This window comes from Hemiscyllium ocellatum, chromosome 19, assembly GCF_020745735.1.
Source record: "Hemiscyllium ocellatum isolate sHemOce1 chromosome 19, sHemOce1.pat.X.cur, whole genome shotgun sequence".
Lineage (NCBI taxonomy): Eukaryota > Metazoa > Chordata > Chondrichthyes > Orectolobiformes > Hemiscylliidae > Hemiscyllium > Hemiscyllium ocellatum.
Genome location: NC_083419.1, coordinates 44,967,741 through 44,993,222, shown reverse-complemented (window position 1 = coordinate 44,993,222; position 25,482 = coordinate 44,967,741). Strand labels below are relative to the sequence as shown.

The window sequence follows — 25,482 nt, the reverse complement described above, 5'->3', positions numbered from 1 at the left end:
AACCAGAGTGGATAGAGGTGAACCAATAGATGTGTTGTAGTTGGACTTTCAGAAGGCATTTGGCAAAGTACCTCACAAAAGACTAAGTCATAAGGTAAGAGCCCATAGTGTTAGACATAACATATTGGCAAGAATAGAGAACTGGCAATGGGCAGGAAACAGTAAGTGGGGATAGTGGGTGCTTTTTCAGATTGGTGACTGATGGGCAGTGGGGTTCCATTGAGATCAGTGCTGGAACTGGAACCTCTTACAATATATACAAATGACTTGGAAGAATGTACTCTAGCCAAATTTATAGATGACACAAAAATATGTGGAAAGGTATGTGTGAGCAGGTTGCAAACAGTTCACAGAGAAATATTGGTAAGTAAAGTAAATGGGCAAAAAGATGGCAAATGGATTGTAATGTAGGAGATTGTGAAGTTGTTCATTTTCAAAAGGAGCACAAGCGAACATTTTTTTTTATTTGCAGAGAAACTGCAGAAAGTTGCAATACAAAGGTACAGGGGAGTACATGTATATGAAACACAGGTGCAGTGGGTAATCAGGAATGCTAATGGATTGTTGGCCCTTCTTTCAAGGGGTTAGAATATAGGAATTAGTAAGTCTCTCTGCAATTGATATAATTTGATTGGAGTCAGCTCAGAGAAGGTTCAGTAGGATGATCCCTGGTATGGAAGGATAGCCTTATGAGCAAAGGCAAAACTGATTGTGACTCTACTCACTGGAATTTAGATGAATGAAAGCATTCCTCACTAATTGATCTAATTGAAACATAGGACCAGAGGACATGTCAGAATTTTTAAAAGTTCATTCATGGTTTCAGGGTGTCCTTAGCTAGGCCAGCAATTATTGCCTATCTCGAATTGCCCAGAGGGCAGTTATGAGTCAACCACATTGCTATAGATCTGGAGTCATATGTAGAGCAGGTAAGGATGGCAGTTTCCTTCCTTAAAGGACATTAGTGAACCAGATAGGTTCAATTAGCAATGGATTCATGGTCATCATTAGACTCATAATGCAGATTTTTATTGAATTCACAAACCACCATCTGCCGTGGCAGGATTTGAACCCAGGGCCCCAGAACATCACCTGGGCCTTTGAATTATCAATCCAGTGATAATACAAGTAGGTCATAGCCTCCCATTAGAGCAGGTCACCAATTTAAGATCGAGATGAGGAAGAGCCTTTTCTCTCAGAAGGTTGTGGGTCTGGAACTCCTTGTCATAGAGAAGTGTGGGGGCTTAGTCCTAATGAATATTTAAGATTGTTAGGGGAGTCAAGGATTATGGGGAAAATGCAGAATAGTGCAAGTGAAGAATGCTGGATCATTCCTGATCCGATTGAATGATGAAGCAGGCTTGACCAACCATACGGCCTACTTCTGATCCTATTAATTGTGCTCTTATGATAAGTAAACTGCCAATATATTTTTGAGACTTGAGTTTATTTCTGTATGTTAAAATACATCTAGACATAATATTATTTTATTTTGTCATGTCTTGTCATTCTTTAAGTGTAAAGTCTTGGTTAGAAAAAAGGATGATGCTGTGTAGTGATATGAATGTACCTTTAAGAGTTCTGCCTTAAACCGCTGTCAAAAACTATGTTCTATCGAGGTTGATGATACTTTAATTCCATGACTTGTTGGGCAATCTGAAGTTGTAAGTTGTACTATACGTAACTCCCAGCAGTCACTTTCTGTAGTTAATCTTACCTTCAAATAAAGAGACCACAATTTTTCACTGGGTTTTGTATGTCATTGGTATGTTTATGTCTAAGAAAAGAAAATAACACCAAGTAAACATGCTGATTGTATTAGATGATAGGAAGTGCTAGAAACTTTCCACACCGGGTTTTCTTCATCCATCAATTATATAACGTCCTCAAAAAAACTCAGTCATATCAGAGAACTACAGCTTCCTTTTCCAGAAACCTTGATGTAATTCTCTGATAGCTCAGTTTTGTGCATCTGTCTTAGTCTGTGTAATAGCTTATCTTTATCTTGGAATTATACGAAAATCTACGCAGAAGAATTCCTCAGCAGTCCTATCAATTTAATAATGTTGCTCTGATTCTGAATATTGGCAAAATAGTTCATCATATCTGTATACCAGCCTCATCTTCATTATTCTTTTGGCCAGTTTGACCAGATTTTGTTTGATACGATCTCTATTCTCTAAAGTCTTAGTTACGACTATATAATTTTTTGTAATTTTTCTTGTGTTATTTGATTTGTCACAGGAAATGACTAGGTATCCATTTGGATTTTACTTTGCTTGGACATACATGACTGTACAAAGTGGTTTTAGATATATTTGATTTTTCACCAATCCCATTAATATCTATGCCTAATAGGTCCCTGTAGCAAGATTAAATTATAATAATTCACTGGAGATGTGCATTTTAAATTTAAAAATTAGCTTTATTTATATTTTTGGCCATGGCTCAACAGTGGCAACTCACTCTCTGAATCAGAAGATTCAAGTCCCATTGCAAAGAATTGATTACAGAACCCAGCTGATGTTCTAATACTAAGGAGTTGCCATCTTTTAGGCATTAAACCAGAGGTTCAACTGCCCTTTCTTGAACATAAAATATCCAAACACTGCTTAAAGGACAGCAGGGGAATTCATCTTAATATTTTAGCCAAAAGTTATCCTTAAGTAAAATCACTAAAAGAAGACATTCAAACATTATCTCATTGCTCGTTGTGGGATTTCTTTGAGGATAAGTCAGCTGCCACCTTTCTTACATTGCAACAGTGACTACACTTCAAAAAATACTTCATTGGTGAGTGCTTTGGGATGTTGTGAAACAATAAGAAAGCATTTCAACAAATCACACTTGTCTTTCTTACTGCAGCTGGTGAAATGACATGAGTTAATCATAGTGTAAAAGGAAACTATCTTGGCAAAGTGGACTGTACAGGTTATGTGGCTATGCCTTTGATGAAGTATAATCAATGTTTTTCTTCCTTTCTCTTATAGGCTTTTTAGTGCTATTTTAGAACAAGCAACCAAAGCAGAGGGAATTAACCCAATTGGAGGTAAAGCTGCTGGATTTGATGTCAAAGCTCTAAGAGCATTCAGAGTCCTACGACCATTACGCCTAGTGTCTGGTGTTCCTAGTAAGTACTTTGGCAAGGTACAATCACAAAATATAAGACCCATGACATAATAGAAGACTTAAAATCCATTTTTATTTGTCATATCATATATTAGCAAAAAGCTCATTGGAAAACTAAATTGGGAGTGGGATTTGGATGGGGGAATGAACAACACACTCACCTGAAGACAATCTTTTGAGAGCTGCACTATTTTAACACCAGTGCTTTATTTTAATTTGGCAGACTGCTAACGAGTTAGGTCAGGAATTGCAGCCTGATAACTTTCCAACTGGCACTTGCAATGAGGATCCATAGACATATTTGAAGCATGAATGCATTTTTAATAAGAGCTCTGGCAGATTTGGATGTAAGCTAAGGAAATAGGAAATGATTCACAAGACTATCCTAAGTCGTGAAACCATTTTCTGCAGGTTTTAATGGGTGGAGAGAAAGGAAGGACTTTTTTTTACTACAAGTAAGAAGGGGATTACTGGCTTTTACATGCAGTATTGCCTGGAGAGAGGTGACAGTTGATAGTGATTTTTACATGTATCAGTCTTGAAGCCAGGATTTAGTATAAAAATCATGTTAGTAATTTATTGAGAGCAACATGGGTGTGTATGACATTTCATTTCTCCATCTCTCTCAGAACCACCTGGCAACAGTCCTTGCATTTCCCAGCACTCTGATGTTTCCTCCTGTGCATTTTATTATATTAATCTCGGATTCAAGTCATAGAGTCATAGAGATGTACAGCACGGAAACAGACCCTTCGGTCCAACCTGTCCATGCTGACTAGACGTCCCAACCAGACTTGCAATTCATTCAGAAATGGGGATGTATATGTTTTAAATAAGTTAAACATAATGAGGTTTCCTCTCTTAACATGTTCTTCCCATGACATGTCTCACTCTCATTTTAATTATAGTGTGATAATCGATCTGATCTTTGTTGAAGACAAGCTCACAGTCTTCAAGATGTCCCTTGCTCATACAAAAAAAACTATAGGTGGTGGCCTTTTTGTCAAGTGTTTCTGAACATTATTATTGAATTGCCTGACTCTGGGTTTTAATATGTGTTAGATTCCTCTACCAGCAGGTAACATTTCTATCCAGACTATCAATTTCTTTAAAAATCCTGAAAGACTCAATCATATGATCCTTAGTCTTTCATATTCATTGAAATACAAGCCTAGTTTATCCAATTTCTCCTTGTAATGTAACCCTCAGAAGCCTGGCAACGTTCTTCTGACTCTGTGCCACGTACCTTTAAGGCGTGCATTTTTTATTCTTTCATGGGATGTGAGCCTCGATGGCAAGGCTAGTAATATAACCCAAATCTATTTGCCCTCGTTTACTTTCCAAGGGTATAGTGTCCAGAATGATTCACAAATACTCCAGATATGATAAAACCAATGCTTACTGTAACTACCATTAAGGTGGTACCATTAAAATACACCACTAAAATTCCATTAAGATGACAGTTGTGACAATGCTGCTCCTTTAACAAGGTTATGTTGTCCTTGATCGTTTTCAAAAGGGGTCGTAAAGGCAGAGTTTTCAATATGTCTGAAGATGAGTACTTGAGAAAGCTTTTAAGTGTTTTTTTAACACTGGTACAATGAAAGGGGAGTGGGCAGTTCAAGGTTTCATTTGGTTTGGTTTCAGTTAGCTGTTTTATTTGCAGCTGCTGGTCAGATTTAAATTGAGAACGCAGAGAAGCTGGTGGGGATCCAAAGAAGCAGTTCCATGCTGATCTCCTCTCTCTCTCTCTCTCTCTGTCTGTCTGTCTGTCTGTCTGTCTGTCTGTCTCTCTCTCTCTCTGTCTCACACTCTCACACTTCTCTCCTATATGTACCTGTGTTTGATCTGTCAAGGTGATGTTTATAGGGCTGTTGCAAGTATTTGGAACAGCATCATTAAGTTGCGATAGAGTCAATTGGGTTTTCAGATAGGTTAAGTTATTCTAAATTTAGTTCTCTTTTATTTGTGTTTCATTCAGTAACCTGCAAATAAATCTTTTGTTTAAAACGGGGTGGTTGAGCCAGCTGCATCACACCTTGAATATTCTATTTTACTCTAGTGATGGAGAGGGATAAGTGCGCACTGCAGGGCAAGAGTTATAGCTGGGGGCAGGGAAATTATGATGCGGTGAGGGACGACTTAGGATGCGTGGCTTGGAAAAGTAGGCTTCAAAGGAAGGGCGCAATTGATATGTGGAGCTTGTTCAAGGAGGAACTATTGAGTGTCCTTGATAAGTGTGTGCCTGTCAGGCAGGGAGGAAAGGTTCGTGTGAGGGAGCCGTGGTTTAATAAGGAATTAGAATCCCTTGTTAAAGGGAAGAGGGTGGCCTATGTAAAGATGAGGTTTGAAGGTTTAATTGGGGCGATTGAGAGTTATAAGGTAGCCAGGAAGGAAGTGAAGAGAGAGCTAAGAGCAGCAAGGAGGGGACATGAAAAGTCCTTGGTTGATAGGATTAGGGAAAACCCAAAGGCTTTCTATATGTATGTCAGGAATAAAAGAATGACTAGGGTAGGAATAGGTCCAGTCAAGGATAGTAGTGGGAAGTTGCGTGTGGAGGCTGAAGAGATTGGGGAGACATTGAATGAATACTTTTCGTCAGTATTCAGTCAGGAACAGGACATTGTTGCCGATGTGAATACTGAGTCACAATTAATTAGAATGGACGGCTTTGAGGTATGTAGGGAAGAGGTGTTGGAAATTCTGGAAAGGGTGAAAATGGATAAGTCCCCTGGGCCTGATGGCATTTATCCTAGGATTCTCTGGGAAGCAAGGGAGGAGATTGCAGAGCCATTGGCCTTGATTTTTATGTCCTCGTTGTCTACAGGAATAGTGCCAGAAGACTCGAGAATAGCAAATGTTGTTCCCTTGTTCAAGAAGGGGGGTAGGGATAACCCTAGTAACTATAGGCCGGTGAGTCTCACTTCTGTTGTAGGCAAAGTCTTAGAGAGAATTGTAAGGGATAGGATTTATGAACATCTGGATAGGAATAATGTGATCAAGGATAGTCAGCATGGTTTTGTGAAGGACAGGTTGTGCCTCACAAACCTTATTGAATTCTTTGAGAAGGTGACTAAGGAGGTGGATGAGGGTAAAGCGGTAGATGTGGTGTATATGGATTTTAGTAAGGTGTTTGATAAGGTTCCCCATGGTAGGCTACTGCAAAAAATACAGAGGTATGTTATTGAGGGTGAGTTGGAGGTTTGGATTAGGAATTGGCTGGCTGGAAGAAGACAGAGGGTAGTAGTTGATGGTAAAGGCTCATCTTGGAGTGCAGTTACTAGCAGTGTTCCGCAAGGATCTGTTTTGGGACCATTGCTGTTCGTCATTTTTATAAATGACCTGGAGGAGGGGCTAGAAGGTTGGGTGAGCAAGTTTGCGGATTGTACGAAAGTCGGTGGAGTTGTTGACAGCGAGGAAGGATGTGGCAGGTTACAGCGGGATATAGATAATCTGCAGTGCTGCGCAGAAAGGTGGCAAATGGAGTTCAATGTAGGTAAGTGTGAGGTGATTCACTTTGGTAAGAGTAACAAGAAGATGGGGTACTGGGCTAACGGTCGGATACTTGGTAGTGTGGATGAGCAGAGGGATCTTGGTGTCCATGTACACAGATCTCTGAAAGTTGCCACCCAGCTAAATAGTGCTTTGAAGAAGGCATATGGCATACTGGCTTTTATTGGTAGAGGAATTGAGTTCTGGAGTCCTGTGGTCATGTTGCAGTTGTATAATACTCTGGTGCGGCCGCATCTGGAGTATTGTGTGCAGTTTTGGTCGCCATACTATAGGAAGGATGTGGAGGCATTGGAACAGGTGCAGAGGAGGTTTACCAGGATGTTGCCTGATATGATAAGAAGATCGTATGAGAAAAGGCTGAGGCACTTGAGGCTGTTTTCATTGGAGAAAAGAAGGTTTAGGGGTGACTTGATAGAGGTGTACAAGATGGTTAAGGGTTTAGATAGGGTTGACCATGAGAACCTTTTTCCACGTATGGAGTCAGCTATTACAAGGGGGCATAGCTTTAAATTAAGGGGTGGTAGCTATAGGACTGATGTTAGGGGTAGATTCTTTACTCAGCGAGTCGTGAGTTCATGGAATGCCCTGCCAGTAGCAGTGGTGGACTCTCCCTCTTTATGGGCATTTAAACGGGCATTGGTAGGCATATGGAGGAAAGTGGGCTAGTGTAGGTTAGGTGGGCTTGGATCGGCACAACATCGAGGGCCAAAGGGCCTGTACTGCGCTGTATTTTTCTATGTTCTATGTTCTATGCCTGCTTAAAATGACTAGAAAAATTCAGGTTTGGTCTGTCTTCTTGAAATGTACAAAACAGATTGGGGGCTCATTTAGGATTTGTTCTATAGTTCTGATTGGAGATTAGGTTTGCTGGACTCAAAGGCAGTGAGTGATAGGTGTGAGTGTCTTTTGTTCTGAGTGTTGAATTTAGTTAATTTAAACAGTGCTTAGTGTAGTTATGGCTCTTTCAGTCACTAAGAGTTTTCTCGGGGTGGAAGAAGTGACTTTGGGGGCAGTACAAAGGGTGAACAAGGAAAAGCTGCTGGAATTGGCAGTTGAGCTGGAGTTGAAGCTGCCTCCTTCTGTGAGGAAAGGAAAGATAGTTATACCAATAGCTCAGCATTTAAATTTGCTGGAAACACCATAGGAATCTTTGGACCTTGCTAAACTTCAACTGAGAATGAAGCAACTTTAGTTAGAGGCAAAAGAATAAGAAAGAGAAAAAGAAATGACACTATTCAAATTACAATTAAAAGAAAGGAAAGAGAAAAAGCACGAAAGGTACTGGCAGAACAAAAAGAGAAAGAGAGAGAAAAGGCACTTAGACAGGAAAGTCAGCTTAAACGGATGGAGATGAAAGCTGAAGGTAAGCTTAATGAGAATGAGAGTGAGGATAAGCAAACCCATGGTAGCCAAAGGCTTGGTGGGAATCTGTTTAAATTATTCAAGCATTGCCTAAAATTGATGAGAAGGATGTGGAAGCCTTTTCCATCTCATTTGAGAAAGTGGCTCAACAAATGTAGTGGCCAGCGACCTTGTGGATTTTGTTGATCCAAACAAAACTTGTAGTTACAGCTAGTGAGGTATTTGCATCACTATCAGAGGGAGGTAACTGGGGCATGTGAGGAGATGAAGAAAGCCAATTTAAGAGCATATGAGCTTGTGCCAGAAGTCTATAGATAACATTTTAGGAATCTAAAAAGCATCCTTGACCAGCTGTGCTTTTCTAGCACCACACTCTTCGACTCTGATCTTCAACATCTGAAGTCCTCACTTTCTCCTAGCTGAATCTAAGGAAGGACCCTGGTCAAACCCACATTGTGTTTGAAAGGATCAAGCAAAGTAATTTTGATAGGTGGTTAACGGCATTAAAAATAAAGCAAACCTATGACGCTCTCAGGTGATTATTTTGAAGGAGTTCAAAAATTCACTTCCTGAAGTAGTGAGAAATCATGGAAGAGCACAGAGTTAAAATAGCAAGATTAGCAGCTGAAATAGATGATGACTATGAGTTGGTTCAAAAATCAAAGTTTGGCTTCCAACATCAATTTTAATCCAATGGGGTTGGAAATTGGAGAAAATAGAATGTTGTTGGAGTGATAATGGAAAATACAGTAGAGGCTAAAAAGCTGCCCAAGACTGTACAACCTGGTTGGAGGTTGGCTAAGGAGGAAGTGCTAGATCTTCTTAAACTATGTACTTGCAAAGGTAAAGTTTACTCGCATAGGCCGAGAGCAGCAGGTAAAAAGGTTACGATATTAAGAGATACAGGATCCTCTCAAGCTTTGCTGTTGAAAGATGAGGAGATGCGTACTTCTGAAGGACTATTGCCTGAAAATGTGCTAATGATAGGAATTCACAGTGAGACAGGAAGTGCTCAATTATGTAGAGTGAGGTTGGAGTTTCCAGTGAAGAGTGGAGAAGTCGTCGTAGGAATACTGGACAAACTGTCAGCTCCTGGAATACAATTTGTCCTTCCTAATAACAGTTCACAGGTAGGTGTGCTGCCTGTTGTGTTTGAAACTCAGGCAACTGAATTATTACACAGCCTGGGAATTTTCCTGACTGCTTGGTAACAAGGTCACAAAGTTGAAACAGGAGAGATCAAAGAGAACAGATAAGAAAGTTGAAGTGGAATTAGCAGACTCCCTGTTTGATCAAATGGCTGATGCAAACCAGGAGCAGATAGCTGACGAAGTAGAAATCTTTAGTTCAGAAAAATTAGCTGAATTACAGCAGAAAGATGAACAATTAAAGAAATTGTATTAAAAGGCATACACAGGAAAAGAATCTGAATGTATCCCTGAGTGTTACCATCTTAAAAATGATGTCTTAATAAGGAAATGGAAACCATCATATATTCCAGTAGATGAGAAATGGGCGGAAGTTCCATCAAGTCATATTACTGATGGGTTATAAAAGGAGGTGTTGCAGGTAGCATGTGAACTACCAGTAGGAGGTTATTTAGGTGCAAAAGAAACTCAAGATAAAATACAAAAACATGTTTAGTCTGGACAGCACAAGAATGTAATTGAATTTTGCCAGACATGTCGTACGTGCCAGGTAATTGGAAAACTACAGGCAGAAGTAAAACCCGCACCTTTAGTACATATTCCTGTACTTGAAGAACCTTTTACAAGAGTCTTAATTGATTGCGTAGGACATCTACACAAAAAACAAAAAATGGGAATCAGTATTTGTTAACAATAATGATTGTGTCTTGTGTATTTCCAGAGGCCATTCCATTACTCTATATCACAGCTAAAATGATTGTAGAGGAATTACTCAAATGTTTCACTAGATATGGACTATCCACAGAAATACAATCAGATCAAAGGTTAAACTTTGCATCTAAATTATTCAAGGAAATTATGGACAGTTTAAGAATAAAACAATTCAAATCTATTGCAAACCATCCATAATTGCAGGAAGCGCTAGCAAGGTGCCATCAGACATTAAAGACCATGCTGAGGTTTTATAATCAAGACTATCCAGATGATTGGGATAAAGGAATTCCGTTTGTGCTTTTTGCAATCAGAGATGCACCAAATGAATTGACCAAATTCAGTCCATTTGAATTAGTTTTTGGGCATGAATTGAGAGGACTACTTAAATTGATTAAGGAGAAATTGGTCAGCCAGAATTCAGAGACCATATATTTGGACTATGTGTCAAATTTTAGGGTACAGTTAAATTGAATGGGGGAGTTGGCGAGACAGCATTTAAAGGTATTACAGCATACAGTGAAGCAGGAGGCAGACAAGAAGTCAAAAACTTGCAGTTTTGCTATCAGAGATAAGGTGTAAGTGTTACTTCCAGTGGTAGATGAACCTTTAAAAGCAAGGTTTACTGGACCTTATCAAGTCGAAAGGAGGTTGATTGAGGTGAACTATTTGATAAGTACTCCAGACAGAAAAAAATCTCACATGCTCAAAAAGTAGTTTGATAGGGAAGGAAAGCAAGAGGAAAATGTGATATTAGTTACAACATAGAATGAAGAACCAAGTTCAGAAGATTCTGAATTGGACATTCCTCAAATTAAGTTGGACAATGAGGAAGTTGACAAAAATTAAGATAAATTAAGTTACCTTCCAGAGGAAACTCAAAATGACCTGAAAGAGTTATTGCTATTGCATAGAGAGATGTGTGGAAATAAGCTGGGAAGTGTTAACCTAATTATGCATGATGTGGATGCCGGAACTGCTGTTCCAACTAAGCAACATCCTTATTGACATAATCCTCTAAAGTTGGCACAGGTTCAAAAGGAGATTGAAAACATGCTCCAAGATGGTATATTCGAAGTGAGTTACAGTGACTGGAGCTCACCCAGAGTAATGGTGCCAAAACCAGATGTTATCCAAGGGTTATGTGTGGACGATCACAAAGGTTATGCAGTTATAAAGACTGATGCATATCCAATTCCACATTTGCAAGACTGTATTGAAAAGGTGGGACAAGCGACTTATATTTCTAAGTTGAACTTGCTCAGAGGCTACTTTAGGTACCCTTGTCTGAAAGAACAAAGAGACTTTTGGCTTTAGTAACACCGAGTAGACTGTCTCCGGTTAAATTCATGCCATTTGGTATGAAAAGTGCAACAGCCACATTTCAGGGACTGACCAATTTCCGGATTACCCAATTGTGTAGTTTATGTTGATGACCTGGTGAATTTTAGTCACACGTGGAAAGAACTTTTGCAATCTTTATCAGAATTGTTTGATCGATTTTGGAAAGCATTTTGGTAATAATACCAGAGTTAGTGTTCCACATTCCATATTGAAATAATTGAGTTGCACTTAGGGTCATAGAGTCATAGAGATGTACATCATGTAAACAGACCCTTCGGTCTAACCCATCCATGCCAACCAGATATCCCAACCCAATCTAGTCTCACCTGCCAGCACCCGGTCCATATCCCTCCAAACCCTTCCTATTCATATACCCATCCAAATGCCTCTTAAATGTTGCAATTGTACCAGCCTCCACTAATTCCTCTGGACTTTTGGGTCTAAATTGGATTGGTTTGGCATCTTGCATCAAAGCATCAACATCCAGAATTGTCTTTTTCCTTGGACCTTAATACAACAAGATATATGTTTCTGCCAAGTTATTGTGCTGAAAAGTTTAAAAACATAGTAGTCAGAAGTTGTGGTGCACATTGGCACCAATGACATAGCCAGGAAAAGGGATGAGGATCTAAAAAGTGATTTCAAGAAGTTAGGTTGGAAGCTAAAAAGCAGGTCGAGCAGAGTAGTAATTTCAGGATTACTTCCTGTGCCATGTGCGAGTGAAGCGAGGAACAGGGACCGAGTGCAGCTAAACATGTAGTTACAGGGCTGGTGCAGGTGGGAGGGCTTTAGATACGTGTATTATTGGGGTACCTTCTGGGGAAGGTGACATCTGTACATGAAGGACAGGTTGCACTTAAACCGGAGGGGCACCAAAGTCCTGGGCGGGAGATTTGATTGAGCACTTCGGGAGGATTTAAACTAGCTTGGCAGGGAGACAGGAACGAGAGCTACAAATTGGAGGAGACGGCAGTTGGACAGGCAGAAATGGAATGCAGAGAGTCTGTCAGAAAGGATACACAGTTGATAGGCCAAAAAAATGGATTAAAGTATGTCTGTTCCAATGCAAGGAGTGTCAGGAATAAGAGTGTTGAACTTTGATCAGTACTTGGAACAATGTTGTCGCCATAATGGAGACATGGATTTCATATGAATGGTTGCTGGATATTCCAGGGTTTAGATATTTTTAAAATAACAGGGAGAGAGGTAAACGAGGAGGGGCAGTATGATTTGTTAACTAGAGAGTGTATCACAGCTGCAGAAAACAAGGTTGTTGAGGAGGGTTTGTCCACTGAGTCAATATGGGTGGAAGTCAGTAACAGGAAAGGAGCAGTCACTTTATTGGATATTTTCTGTAGAACCTCAATAGCATCAGAGAGATGGAAGAACAGATTAGACAGCAGATCTTAGAAAGGTACAGATGTAACAGAGTTGTTGTTATTGGTGACTTCAACTTGTCCAATATTGATTGGATGGAGCCAATTTTGTCAGGTGTATCCAGGAGGCATTCCTGACTCAATATGTAGATAGGCTGACGAGGGGTGAGGCCAGATTGGATTTGGTGCTAGGCAACAAGCCAGGCCAGATGTCAGATCTTTCGGTGGAAGAGCATTTCGGTGACAGTGACCACAACTGCCTTACCTTTACCATAGCCATGGAGACGAATATGAGCAGACAGTATGGGAAGGTATTTAACTGGGGGAGGGGAAATTATGCTGCTATTAGACAGGAGCTGTGGAGTAAACATTGGGAAAATTTGTTCTACAGGAAATGCACACCAGAAATGTGGAGGCTGTTGAAGGAACACTTGTGAGTGTTCCATAACTTTATCCCACTAAGACAGACAAGGAATGGTAAGGTGAAGGAGCCTTAGATGATGAGAGCAGACGAGCTTCTTGTCAAAAGGAAGAAAAAAGCTTACTTCAGGCTGAGGAAGCAAGGATCTGGCACAGCTTTAGAGGATTACAAGGTAGCTAGGAAAGAACTCAAAAATGGACTGAGGAGAGTCAGGAGGGAGCACGAAAAGCCTTGGCAGGAAGGATTAGGGAAAACCCAAGGCATTCTGCACATATGTAAGGATTACAAGAATGATCAGAGAGAGGGTTGAGCCGATTAGGAGTAGTGGAGGGAACTTGTGCCTGGAGTCTGAAGAGGTAGGAGAGGCCCTAAATTAGTTTTTTGCTTCAATATTCATTAGAGAGAGGGACCTTGTTGATAGTGAGAACACTGTGGACCCGGTTAACAGGCTTGAGCAGATTGATATTAACGAACTGGATGTGCTGGAAATTCTGGGAAGCGTAAAGATAGATAAGTCCCCAGGACCAGAGCAGATATATCAAAGGTTATTACAGGAAGGGAGTAATGAGATTGCTGCACCTCTGGCAATGATCTATGCATTCTCACTCTCCACAGGAGTAGTACCAGATGATTGGAGGGCTGTGAATGGGAAGAGGGAAATCCCTTGAATTACAGTCTAGGCAGTCTTACATCTGTGGTAAGCAAGGTACTGGAAAGGATCCTGAGAGATAGGATGTATGACTATTTGGAAATCATAGTTTGATTAAAGATAGCATGGCTTTTTGAGGGGCAGGTCATGTTTATGTAGGTCTCTGGTGCAATCTCTGCTGTTTTTATTGGTGTGCTACATATGCTTTTGCTTTTGTTGTGTCCTGCTGTATTCTGTGACTGATTCTTTGGTACTCAGTTTCTTGCCTCAACAAACGTAGTGTCCTTTTGCACCACACAGTCTAACAGTCTTAGAACATGAGACAGCCTCACAGTTGATGCAACGGACTGCAATTCTAACACAGCTTACTACTTCACCTTTACTTAATACTTCACATGATACTTGCAAATGTTGTCTGACTGTAATAACTTCATAATTTCTGCCATTTTTTAACAGTGTGTCAATAGCATGCTTTTTTCTCTAGAGGTCTGTATGAAAGGTTCAATAGGCAATGAAGCTATAACCAGCTAATTTATCTGTTCACATAGGTCAGCTTCTGAAAAATCCTAGTTCTTGCCCTTTCACAGCATCGCTGATGAATTGATCAATTGATTCTTATTGTAGTTACCGCTGAGCCATCAGCTCTAGACGGTAATTTCTCAAGATGGCTTTTACAGGAAGTTAAACCTCTAGCCATATTGTTGTCATGGGCCCAAATTCCACCACTGTAACTAGTTTACATTCTTGTGTTGTATTCCTCAGCATAAAATTGCCACTTTCATATTGGATTGGTTGGTTGTACCATTTGTTTACTTGATTCTCTAAATTGAAGTATGAGTCACCTTTCTCCCACACCTCCACATGCAGCTTGTAGATAAATTAAAGAACAAAGAACAAAGAAAATTTACAGCCAGAAACAGACCCTTCGGCCCTCCAAGCCTGAGCCAATACAAATGTACTGTCTAAACCTGTCGGTCAATTCCTAAGCATTTGTATCCCTCTGCTCCCTACCTACTCATGCATCTGTCCAAATGCATCTTATATGAATCTATCTTGCCTGTCTCTACCACCTCTGCTGGCAACATGTTCCAAACGCCCACCACCCTCCATGTGCAGTACTTGCCGTGTGTATCCCCCTTAAACTTTGCACCTCTCACCTTGAAAGCATGACCTCTCGTTATTGAATCCTTTACCCTGGGAAAAAGCTTGTTTCTATCCACCTTGTCTATCCCCTTCATGATTTTGTAAACTTCAATCTGGTCCCCCTCAATCTCCTTTTCTCGAGTGAAAATAAACCTAACCTACTCAACCTCTCTTCATAGCTAGCACCTTCCATACCAGGCAACATCCTCATAATCCTTCTCTGCACCCTCTCCAAAGTGTCCACATCCTTTTGGTAACGTGGCACCCAGAACTGTACACAATATTCTAAATGCAGCCAAACCAATGTCTTTTACAATTTTAACATGACTTACCAGCTCTTGTACTCAGTACCCCATCCAGTGAAGGCAAGCATACTATATGCCTTCTTGATCACTCTATCCACCTGTGCAGCAACCTTCAGGGTACATTGGACTTGCACTCCCAGATCTCTCTGCCAATCAACTTTCCCAAGGCTCTTCCATTCATTGTATAATTCGCTCTAGAATTAAACTTGCCTAAGTGCATCACCTCACATTAACCTTCTTATTTCCCTCTTATTGTTTGAAGGAAGCCCTTTAAAAAGTGAAAGTAAGCATTCTTTCACCTTAAGAATAATTGGCTGCTGAATGTTACAAATGAAATGTAATTCTTTTAAAATTTACTTTGCTCTGTCTGTGAACATAAATACATACAGTGCATTGATTTAGTGTTAACATTGATCTGTATATGGTATGTTATCTAATTAACACTGAAACTATTTGTTAACTAAATACCATGTCCCTAGTTAAATGCAATTCTCATAAAGGGAGTGACTAGCTTAATCTAAAGACAAGTTATGACAGGAGACCTCCTGTAGTGTTCTCCTCTTGTGCAATGTGGGAAATAAGGGACGCTTTCAGTGTCCCTGATGGCAATGTGTGCAAGAAGTGTGTTCAGCTGCAGCAATCATTTAACTGCTTTTTGAGCTGGAGCTGATGGTGAATTCACTGTGGAGTATTCGCAATGCTGAGAATGTTGTGGATAGCATGTTCAGTGAGGTGGGTCACACTGAAGGTGAGGATTACATAGGCAGAAAGGGAATGGATAATCATCAAGCAAAGTAAAAGGCTCTGGAAGGAAGCACTGAAGTCCCCAGTGGTAATTCTCCTCTAAAACAAATATACCACTTTGAATCTTGTGGTGGGGAGGGATGGCTCTCGGGGGAATGCAGCATCAGCCAAGATCACAGCACCACAGTTGGCTCTGCTGCACAGAAGGCAAGATAAATGAACAGCAAGGCTGTAGTAATGGGGGATCCATAGTCAGGAGTGCTTTTGGCCAAGCGCTTCTGTGGCTGCAAATGAGAATCCAGGATGGTATGTTACCTCCCTGGTGCCAGGGTCAAGAATGTCATGGAGTAGCTGCAGGACATTCTGGAGTCAGATGGTGAACAGTCAGTGGTTTTGGTACACTTAGGTACCAACAACATAGGTAAGCACAGGGAAGACACCCTGAAAGCTGAATATAGGAAGTTAGGAGATAAATTAAAATGCAAGCCCTCGAATGCAGTGCACATATTAGTAAGAGCAGGAATAAGAGGATAGGTCAGATGAATGTGTCATTGGGAAAATGGTATATCAGGGATGGGCTTAGATTCTTAAGGCATTGGGGAAGATGGGCCCTGTACAAGCCTGACAGATTGCATCTGGTCAGAGCTGGGACAAATATCCTCATGAGGGCTTTTGCTTGTTCCATTAGTGAGGTTTTAAATGAGTATGGCTGTGGAATGGGAATCGAAGTGTTAGGCGTAGATAGGACAGATTAATATCAGGAATTGGGGGGTGGGGGGGGAGAACATAGGTTGGTGATGTAGTTAGTGATTTGGAAAGACAAAAGAAATGAGGATTAAAAAACATTCCAGATAAAGAAATTAGCATGGTTGAGCTGTTTTTATTTCAATGCAAGGAACGTTGCGGATGAACTACGGGTACAGATACCACACATGGCAGTACAATCTTGTTGCAATAGTGGAGACCTGGTGAAAGGAAAGGCAAATTGGCAGTTCAATATCCCTGGATTTTCAGGCAGAATAGAGTATGTGACAAAAATGAGGGAGATAGCAGTATTGGTTTAAAAACTCAGTTAGTTGTGAGAAAGGGTAATATACTCAATGGGTTAATGAATGATGCTTTACGGGTTGAGCTTAGGAATTAAAAAAGGGGCAGTCACACTGCTAGTATATTACAGACCCCCACGTAACGAGAGGGTGACAGAAGAACATATATGTAGAAAAATTTCTGCCTGCAGGAATAAGAGGACTATAATAGTAGGAGACTGTAACTATTCCAATATCAGTTTGGTTTCAAACAATGTAAGTGACATTGTGGGTGAAAAAATCCTGAACTCTGATCAGGAAGATGTTTTTAAACAATTTGTGGCAAGCCAACAAGAGAATACACAATTCTGGATTTAGGTTTGGGAAATGAAGATGGGCAAGTAAGTGAAATGACAGTGAGCGACCAAATCAGGGATAGTGACCACAGTTTGGTTAGATTTAGTATTATTGTGAAAAAGGACAAAGATAAATCAGGAATAAAAGTCTTAAATTGGGGGATGGCAAGTTTTACAAAATTGATGTTATGGACCAGACCCCTCAAATTATTTTAAGAATGTAGCCTAGACTCTAGACTCTATCTTTTCCTTATGTTAAAAGCAAATGTACAGTACTGTTTTCCAATGCAATTTAATTGGTCAAACTACTCGCTGTTAAGCAAAACAGATTTATTCAAACACTATAGTTAAAAGAAAACAAAAGAAAGAAGAACTTAGATTTTCCAAGAGAGTTAAGTTATTCTAACAGAATAACTATTACTAATTAACTGTTTCAACATAGTAACATCCCACAAACACACCCTCGGCAAAAAGGCAAATTCAGAAATCAGATTTTCTCACATGCAACACTTGTAATCGAAAGAGAGAGAGAAAAAATTCTACTTCTTCAAGTCTCCAGCAGCTTCTGCTGAGTCTAAAAGCTTAAAGAAAAGCTAGAAATTCTGGTCAGTGAGAGTTGGCCACCCATCCAGGCTGCTTACGTTGTTCCTACTTTTAAAAAAAAAAGCCAAGGCCCCACAAGCTGTATCCATTACCACAGCCTGCACATTCACCTCTCATTCAATCACTTTCTTATAAGAAACCAGGACAAAATACAGCTCTTAAAGCCACAACATCATCTCATTGAGAAGTTTTGTTTGAGATGGACTGGACAGGACTGCTAACGAATAAATTAGTGGTCAAATAGTGTGGGGCATGAAAAAGCAAGATCCTTAGAGCACAAAGCAGACATGACATTGGAAAAGACTGAGACTCTGAAGGGAGATAACAGAGAGTTAGGTAGAATTTTAAAAAGGACATTCGCAAGGGTAGTTATATCTGGATTATTCCCAGTGCTACAAAATAGTGAGGGCAGGAATAGGAGGATAGAGCAGATGAATGCATGGCTGAGGAGCTGATGTATGGGAGAAGGATTCACATTTTTGGATCATTGGAATCTCTTTTAGGGTAGAAGTGGCCTGTACAAGAAGGACGGATTGCACCTAAATTGGAAGGGGACTAATATTACTGGCAGGGAAATTTGCTAGAACTGCTTGGGAGGATTTAAACTAGTAAGGTAGGGAGGTGGGACCCAGGGAGATAGTGAGGAAAGAGATTGATCTGAGATGGGTACAGCTGAGAACAGAAGTGAGTCAAACAGTCAGGGCAGGCAGGGACAAGGTAGGACTAATAAATTAAACTGCATTTATTTCAATGCAAGGGGCCGATCAGGGAAGGCAGATGAACTCAGGGCATGGTTAGGAACATGGGACTGGGTTATCATAGCAATTACAGAGAAATGACTCAGGGATGGGCAGACTGGCAGCCTAATGTTCCAGGATGCAAATGCTACAGGAAGGATAGAAAGGGAAGCAAAAGAGGAGGGGGAGTGGCATTTTTGATAAGGGATAGCATTACAGCTGTGCTAAGGGAGGATATTCCCGGAAGTACATGCAGGGAAGTTATTTGGGTGAAACTGAGAAATAAGAAAAATGATGATAACCTTATTGGGATTGTATTATAGACCGCCCAATAGTCGGGGGGAAATTGAGAAACAAACTTGTAAGGAGATCTCAGCTATCTGTAAGAATAATAGGGTGGTTATGGTAGGGGATTTTAACTTTCCAAACATCAACTGGGACTGCCATAGTGTTAAAGGTTTAGATGGAGAGGAATTTCTTAAGTGCGTACAAGACAATTTTCTGATTCAGTATGTGGATGTATCTACTAGAGAAGGTGCAAAACTTGACCTACTCTTGGGAAATAAGGCAGCGCAGGTGACTGAGGTGTCAGTGGGGGAGCACTTTGGGACCAGTGACCATAATTCTATTCGTTTTAAAATCGTGATGGAAAAGGATAGACCAGATCTAAAAGTTGAAGTTCTAAATTGGAGAAAGGCCAATTTTGATGGTATTAGATTTTCCAAGAGATTTTTCAATGATTGGAGGCAGATGTTCGCAGGTAAAGGGACAGCTGGAAAATGGGAAGCCTTCAGAAATGAGATAACAAGAATCCAAAGAAAGTATATTCCTGTCAGGGTGAAAGGGAAGGCTGGTAGGTATAGGGAATGCTGGATGACGAAAGAAATTGAGGATTTGGTTAAGAAAAAGAAGGAAGCATATGTCAGGTATAGACAGGATAGTGTCCTTAGACAGGATAAGTGAATCCTTAGAAGAGTATAAAGGAAGTAGGAGTATACTTCAGAGGGAAATCAGGCGGGCAAAAAGGGGACATGGGATAGCATTGGCAAGTAGAATTAAGGAGAATCCAAAGGGGTTTTACAAATTTTTTAAGGACAAAAAGGTAACTAGGGAGAGAATAGGGCCCCTCAAAGCTCAGCAAGGCGGCCTTTGTGTGGCGCCACAGAAAATGGGGGAGATACTAAATGAATATTTTGCATCAGTATTTACTGTGGAAGATATAGACTGTAGGGAAATAGATGGTGACATCTTGCAAAATGTCCAGATTACAGAGGAGGAAGTGCTGGATGTCTTGAAACGGTTAAAAGTGGATAAATCACCAGGACCTGATCAGGTGTGCCGAGAATTCTGTGGGAAGCTAGAGAAGTGATTGCTGGGCCTCTTGCTGAGATATTTGTTTCATCGATAATCACAGGTGAGGTGCCGGAAGGCTGGAGGTTGGAAAACGTAGTGCCACTGTTTAAGAAGGGTGGTAAAGACAAGCCAGGAAACTATAGACCAGTGAGCCTGACCTCGGTGGTGGGCAAGTTGTTGGAGGGAATCCTGAGGGACAGGATGTACATGTATTTGGAAAGGCAAGGACTGATTAGGGATAGTCAACATGGCTTGTGCATGGGAAATCATGTCTCTCAAACTTGATTTGAGTTTTTTGAGGAAGTAACAAAGAGGATTGATGAGGGCAGAGCAGTTGATGTGATCTATATGGACTTCAGTAAGGCGTTCAACAAGGTTCTCCATGGGAGACTGATTAGCAAGGTTAGATCTCATGGAATACAGGGAGAACTAGCTATTTGGATACAGAACTAGCTCAAAGGTAGAAGACAGAGGGTGATGGTGGAGGGTTATTTTTCAGACTGGAGGCCTGTGACCAGTGGAGTGCCACAAGGATCGGTGCTGAGACCTCTACCTTTTGTCATTTACATAAATGATTTGGATGCAAGCATAAGAGGTACAGTTAGTAAGTTTGCAGATGACACCAAAATTGGAGGTGTAGTAGACAGTGAAGAGGGTTACCTCAGATTACAGCAGGATCTGGACCAGATGGGCCAATGGGCTGAGAAGTGGCAGATGGAGTTTAATTCAGATAAATGCAAGGTGTTGCATTTTGGGAAAGCAAATCTTAGCAGGACTTTATACACTTAATGGTAAGGTCCCAGGGAGTGTTGCTGAACAAAGAGACCTTGGAGTGCAGGTTCATAGCTCCTTGAAAGTGGAGTCGCAGGTAGATAGGATAGTGAAGAAGGCGTTTGGTATGCTTTCCTTTATTGGTCAGAGTATTGAATACAGGAGTTGGGAGGTCACGTTGCGGCTGTACAGGACATTGGTTAGGCCACTGTTGGAATATTACGTGCAATTCTGATCTCCTTCATATCGGAAAGATGTTGTGAAACTTGAAAGGGTTCAGAAAAGATTTACAAGGATGTTGCCAGGGTTGGAGGATCTGAGCTACAAGGAGAGGCTGAATAGGCTGGGGCTGTTTTCCCTGGAGTGTTGGAGGCTGAGGGGTGACCTTATGGATGTTTACAAAATTATGAGGGGCATGGATAGGATACATAGGCAAAGTCTTTTTCCTGGGGTTGGGGAGTCCAGAACAAGAGGGCATAGGATTATGGTGAGAGGGGAAAGATATAAAAGAGACCTAAGGGGCAACTTTTTCACGCAGAGGGTGTATGGAATGAGTTGCCAGAGGAAGTGGTGGAGGCTGGTACAATTGCAACATTTAAGAGGCAGTTGGATGGGTATATGAATAGGAAGGGTTTGGAGGGATATGGGGCCGGGTGCTGGCAGGTGGGACTAGATTGGGTTGGGGTATCTGGTCGGCATGGATGGCTTGGACCGAAGGGTCTGTTTCCATGCTGTACATCTCTATGACTCTATGTCCACTCCAAAAATACGAATGGTACTGCTAAAGCTAGTCCCCATGGCTGTCCAGAAAATTACGGGGAAGATTAAACAAAAAGAAAATTTATGGTGTCACAAAAAACTCAACACTGCAGACAGCCTAGAGGAGTATAGGAAGTATTTGGATTAAATAAAGAAAGGAGTAAAGAAATCAAAGAGAAAAAATATTAGCAAGCAAGATGAAGGAAAACCCAAATATGTTTTACCAGTATATAAACATCAAAAGGATAGTGTGAAGATGCAAAGGATATGTGAAAAATTTGTAATTTTTTTTCCCGAATTCACAAACTAAATGGATGATGTTGATGTAGTAATCCGAGAGGAGCAGTGTGAAATATTGGACAAAATAATCATAACGGGAGAGGAAGTGTTCAAGGAGTTGGAATCTTTGAAAGTGAATAAGTCGCTTGCATGAGATGGATGTTTCCTAGGATGTTGCAGGAGGTCAGGGAGGAAATAGCAGATGATCTGAGGATCCTTTTACATTCTTCACTGGACAGAGGTCAGGTATCAGAGGACTCGCAGAATGCAAATGTATTGTTTAAGAAAGCTACAAAGGAACTGCCAAACAATTATGGGCCAATTAGTCCTCCTTCAGTGGAAGGTAGGCTCAATGCTGAGAGATCGGATGAACTGTCACTTAGAAAGGCATGGACTATCAGGGATAGTCCGCATGGCTTTGTTAAGGCAAGGAGAGGCCTTACAATGTGATTGAATTTTTTGAGGATGTGACAAGGTGGATCGGTGAGGATAATGCAATGGATATTATCTACATAGATTTTATTAAGGCTTTGACAAAATCCCACTTGGCAGACTGGCCAAAAAGGTAAACGCCCATGGGACAGGGTAATATGTTGAATTGGATCCAAAGTTGGCTTAGTAATAGGAAACAAAGAGTAATGATCAATAGCTATCCTTGCAAATGGAAAGCTGTTTCAAGTGGTGTTCTTCAGGGCTTGGTGTTAGGACCCCTGTAGTTTGTTTTATACATTAATGATTTGGACTTGAACATAAGGGGCACAGTTTTGAAATTTGCATGCAACACAAAAATGAACCATGTGTTGGATAGTCTAGAGGATTAGCTGTACGCTCCAACATGATGTAGAAGGGTTGGTGGAGTGGGCAGGATAGTAGCAGATGGAGTTCACCTCTGATAAGTATGAGGTAATGCATATAGGGAGGTCAAACATTAAATGGAAATATACTGAGAAGGTTGGAGAGATCTCGGTATGCAAATGCTTGATCTCTAAAGATAGAAGTACAGTTAGACAAGGTTTGAAAAAAGATACATGGCAGGGGTGTAGAATACAAAAAGTAGGGATATAGTGATGAAACTGTAAAAGATATTGTTGAGACGACAACTGGAGTATTGTGGTAACCAGAACTGCACACATTACAGGAAGGACATAATCTTGAGAGATTGCAGTGAAGATTTAATAACATCTTGCCAAGGCTGGAGAATTGTAGCTGAGGAGTGATTGGTGAGGTTGGAACAGAGAAGGCTGAGAGGTGACATGATTGAGGTGTACAAAATTGTGAGGGATAGAGATGCATATACAGGAGGAACCTGTTTCCCTTGTAGAAAGTTCAAAAATAAGGGGTCATAAATAATCAAAGTGGCACAAAGATTAGAGGGGATGTGAGGAAAAACTCCTAAATCATGAGAGGCACGGATAGGATAAATAGACAAAATCTTTTCTCTGGGGTGGGGGAATCCAGAATTAGAGGGCATAGGTTTAGGGTGAAAGGGGAAAGATATAAAAGAGAGTGGTATGGGTGTGGAATGAACTGCCAGAGGATGTCGTGGAGGTTGGCACAATTGCAACATATAAAAGGCATCTGGATGGGTATATGAATAAAAAAGGTTTGGAGGGATATGGGCCAGGTGCTGGCAGGTGGCACTAGATTGGGGTTGGGATATCTGGTCAGGATGGACGAGTTGAATCAAAGGGTCCGTTTCCATTCTGTACATCTCTATGACTGTATGACTCTATGAGGGTGGTGAGTGTCTGGAATTTGCTGCCTGAGTTGGTAGAGGAGACAGAGACTTTAAACTCATTTTAAAAAGTACCTGGATTTGTATCTTAAATGCTGTAAGCTGCAGGGCTATGGGCCAGATGGTTTAGAAAGGGCATCTGTGGGCCTTTGTGTCATAGGCCAACATAGGCCAAATAGCCCCTTCTTTGCTATATCATTTCTATGTATGTGTGCCAAAGATAACACCAACCCCTGAACCAATGTATTACTTGCCTTCAAGCAGAAAAATAGTTGTTCCTCACCAGTGCTAGGGTGTGAAAACATAAGCCCCAGTGCTTCCCCTGTATCCGGGCCCTTCTTTGTCCATCCATATCCCCATCGCCCAACGTTTAATATTTACTCACTCCTTCCTATCTTTCAAGTACTCAGAACTGACAACCTGTCATTATTATCATCATTTGGGAATGATTTTTTTCAAATAATTAGACACAATTTAAATGCCACATTATACAACCGATTTTACTCCTTTGAATTTGGCCCTATGCAACATCCAGACAGCAACAACATCCAACGGGCATGAAGCTCACAAGAAAACAGTGCAACAATAATCCCATGCATAAATCTGAATGTCTTCAACTAATAATGATTATATACTATTCTCATGTGATTCCTGGTTTCACTTCCAAGTTTAAAAATGGAATGAAAACCTTCCAGTAAATTAGCACTAAACAGATTGCCTGCCATGCTATATCTGTCCACACAAGTTGGTTTTGGTATCGCAAAAAATACACATTGTATCTAAGCAGTAAATAATTTCTCATTTTAAATTGAAACTAATCATACTAAAACCCAGTACAGATGTTGGCAACAGTGCACTTTCTTTTCTCCTCTTGAGATTTTCTTATGCATCCATTTTTAATTTTCAAGGTCTCCTTTTTGGATTCCAGGAAGTCCTTTCTTTTGCTGATTAATCTTATAGGCGATGCATTCATATAGTAACTTTACCTAGTTATTTGTATTGACACGTAGTATTCTGACTCTCATTGTAGCGAATTATTGAATAGAATTCAATTCAATATTCATCGTTTCCTCATCAACTTAAAACCACAAACAAAAGAAAAGGATTCATTTCCTGTACATGACAGTATTTTGATTGGCACAAGAAAACATTTTTTTCAAATTCGCTTCTATGTACAGGAAGTCATTATCCTTCACACACCTACCAGATTGGCAAGGTCAAACTCATATGTTTCCATCATATAGACTAAACTATGGTCGATATTATTATCCAAGCAGTTGCTACTATTTTTACTGTATCTCCAATCTTAGATTTTAGTCTCACATTTAATAATTATCACAGTGTTCATTCCATCCACAGCATTTTGCCCACACAGTAACTCTTGAATCTGAGCTGAAACCAGAGATACCACATTCAGTTGCAAGTAATTCATTACCCAAGTTTTCCTGGCTCCCAAATAACTGAATGTTCCTTTGCTGACAGGTTAAAAACTTTTCTCCCTTCTTTTTAGCTTCCCCACCACCCCCAAACTTGCAACCATCCTCTGTCTCCCTTCCCTCCTTGCAATCTCAATTTCTTTGTTTCCTTTCTCACCTTGTTGCCTTTCTCCTTTTTCTACTGCCTTTCAGCCACTTATCTTGCCCACTTCTTGTAGCCATCCTGACTTCCCTTTGCAGACTCTTTGTTTTGTCACATACTCCTTACAGCCTTCCCTTCTGTAGGAAGGGAATGGCAGGAGTTTGTGGGTATAATTGAGGACACTGTACAGAGGTTCATCCCCAAGAAAAGAAAGATTATCCGGGGAGGGATTAGACAGCCATGGTTGACAAAGGAAGTCAGGGAATGTATTAAAGAAAAAGAGAGATCCTATAAAGTGGCCAAGAGCACTGGGAAATCAGAAGACTGGGAAGGCTACAAAAGCAAACAGAGGATAACAAAGAGAGAAATAAAGAAGGAGATGATCAAATATGAAGGTAGGCTGCCAGTAATATTAGAAATGATAGTAAAAGTTTCTTTCAA

General features: G+C 40.6%; 1 protein-coding gene across 1 annotated transcript in view; it reads left to right on the top strand.

Moving 5' to 3' along the window:
* cacna1c (calcium channel, voltage-dependent, L type, alpha 1C subunit) overlaps positions 1-25,482 on the top strand; it is a 1,009,638-nt gene that overhangs the window by 198,898 nt on the left and 785,258 nt on the right. Inside the window, exon 5 of the mRNA XM_060839877.1 lies at positions 2,991-3,130. Within this exon, the coding sequence (XP_060695860.1) occupies positions 2,991-3,130 (140 nt within the window). The remainder of the gene's footprint in view (positions 1-2,990; positions 3,131-25,482) is intronic.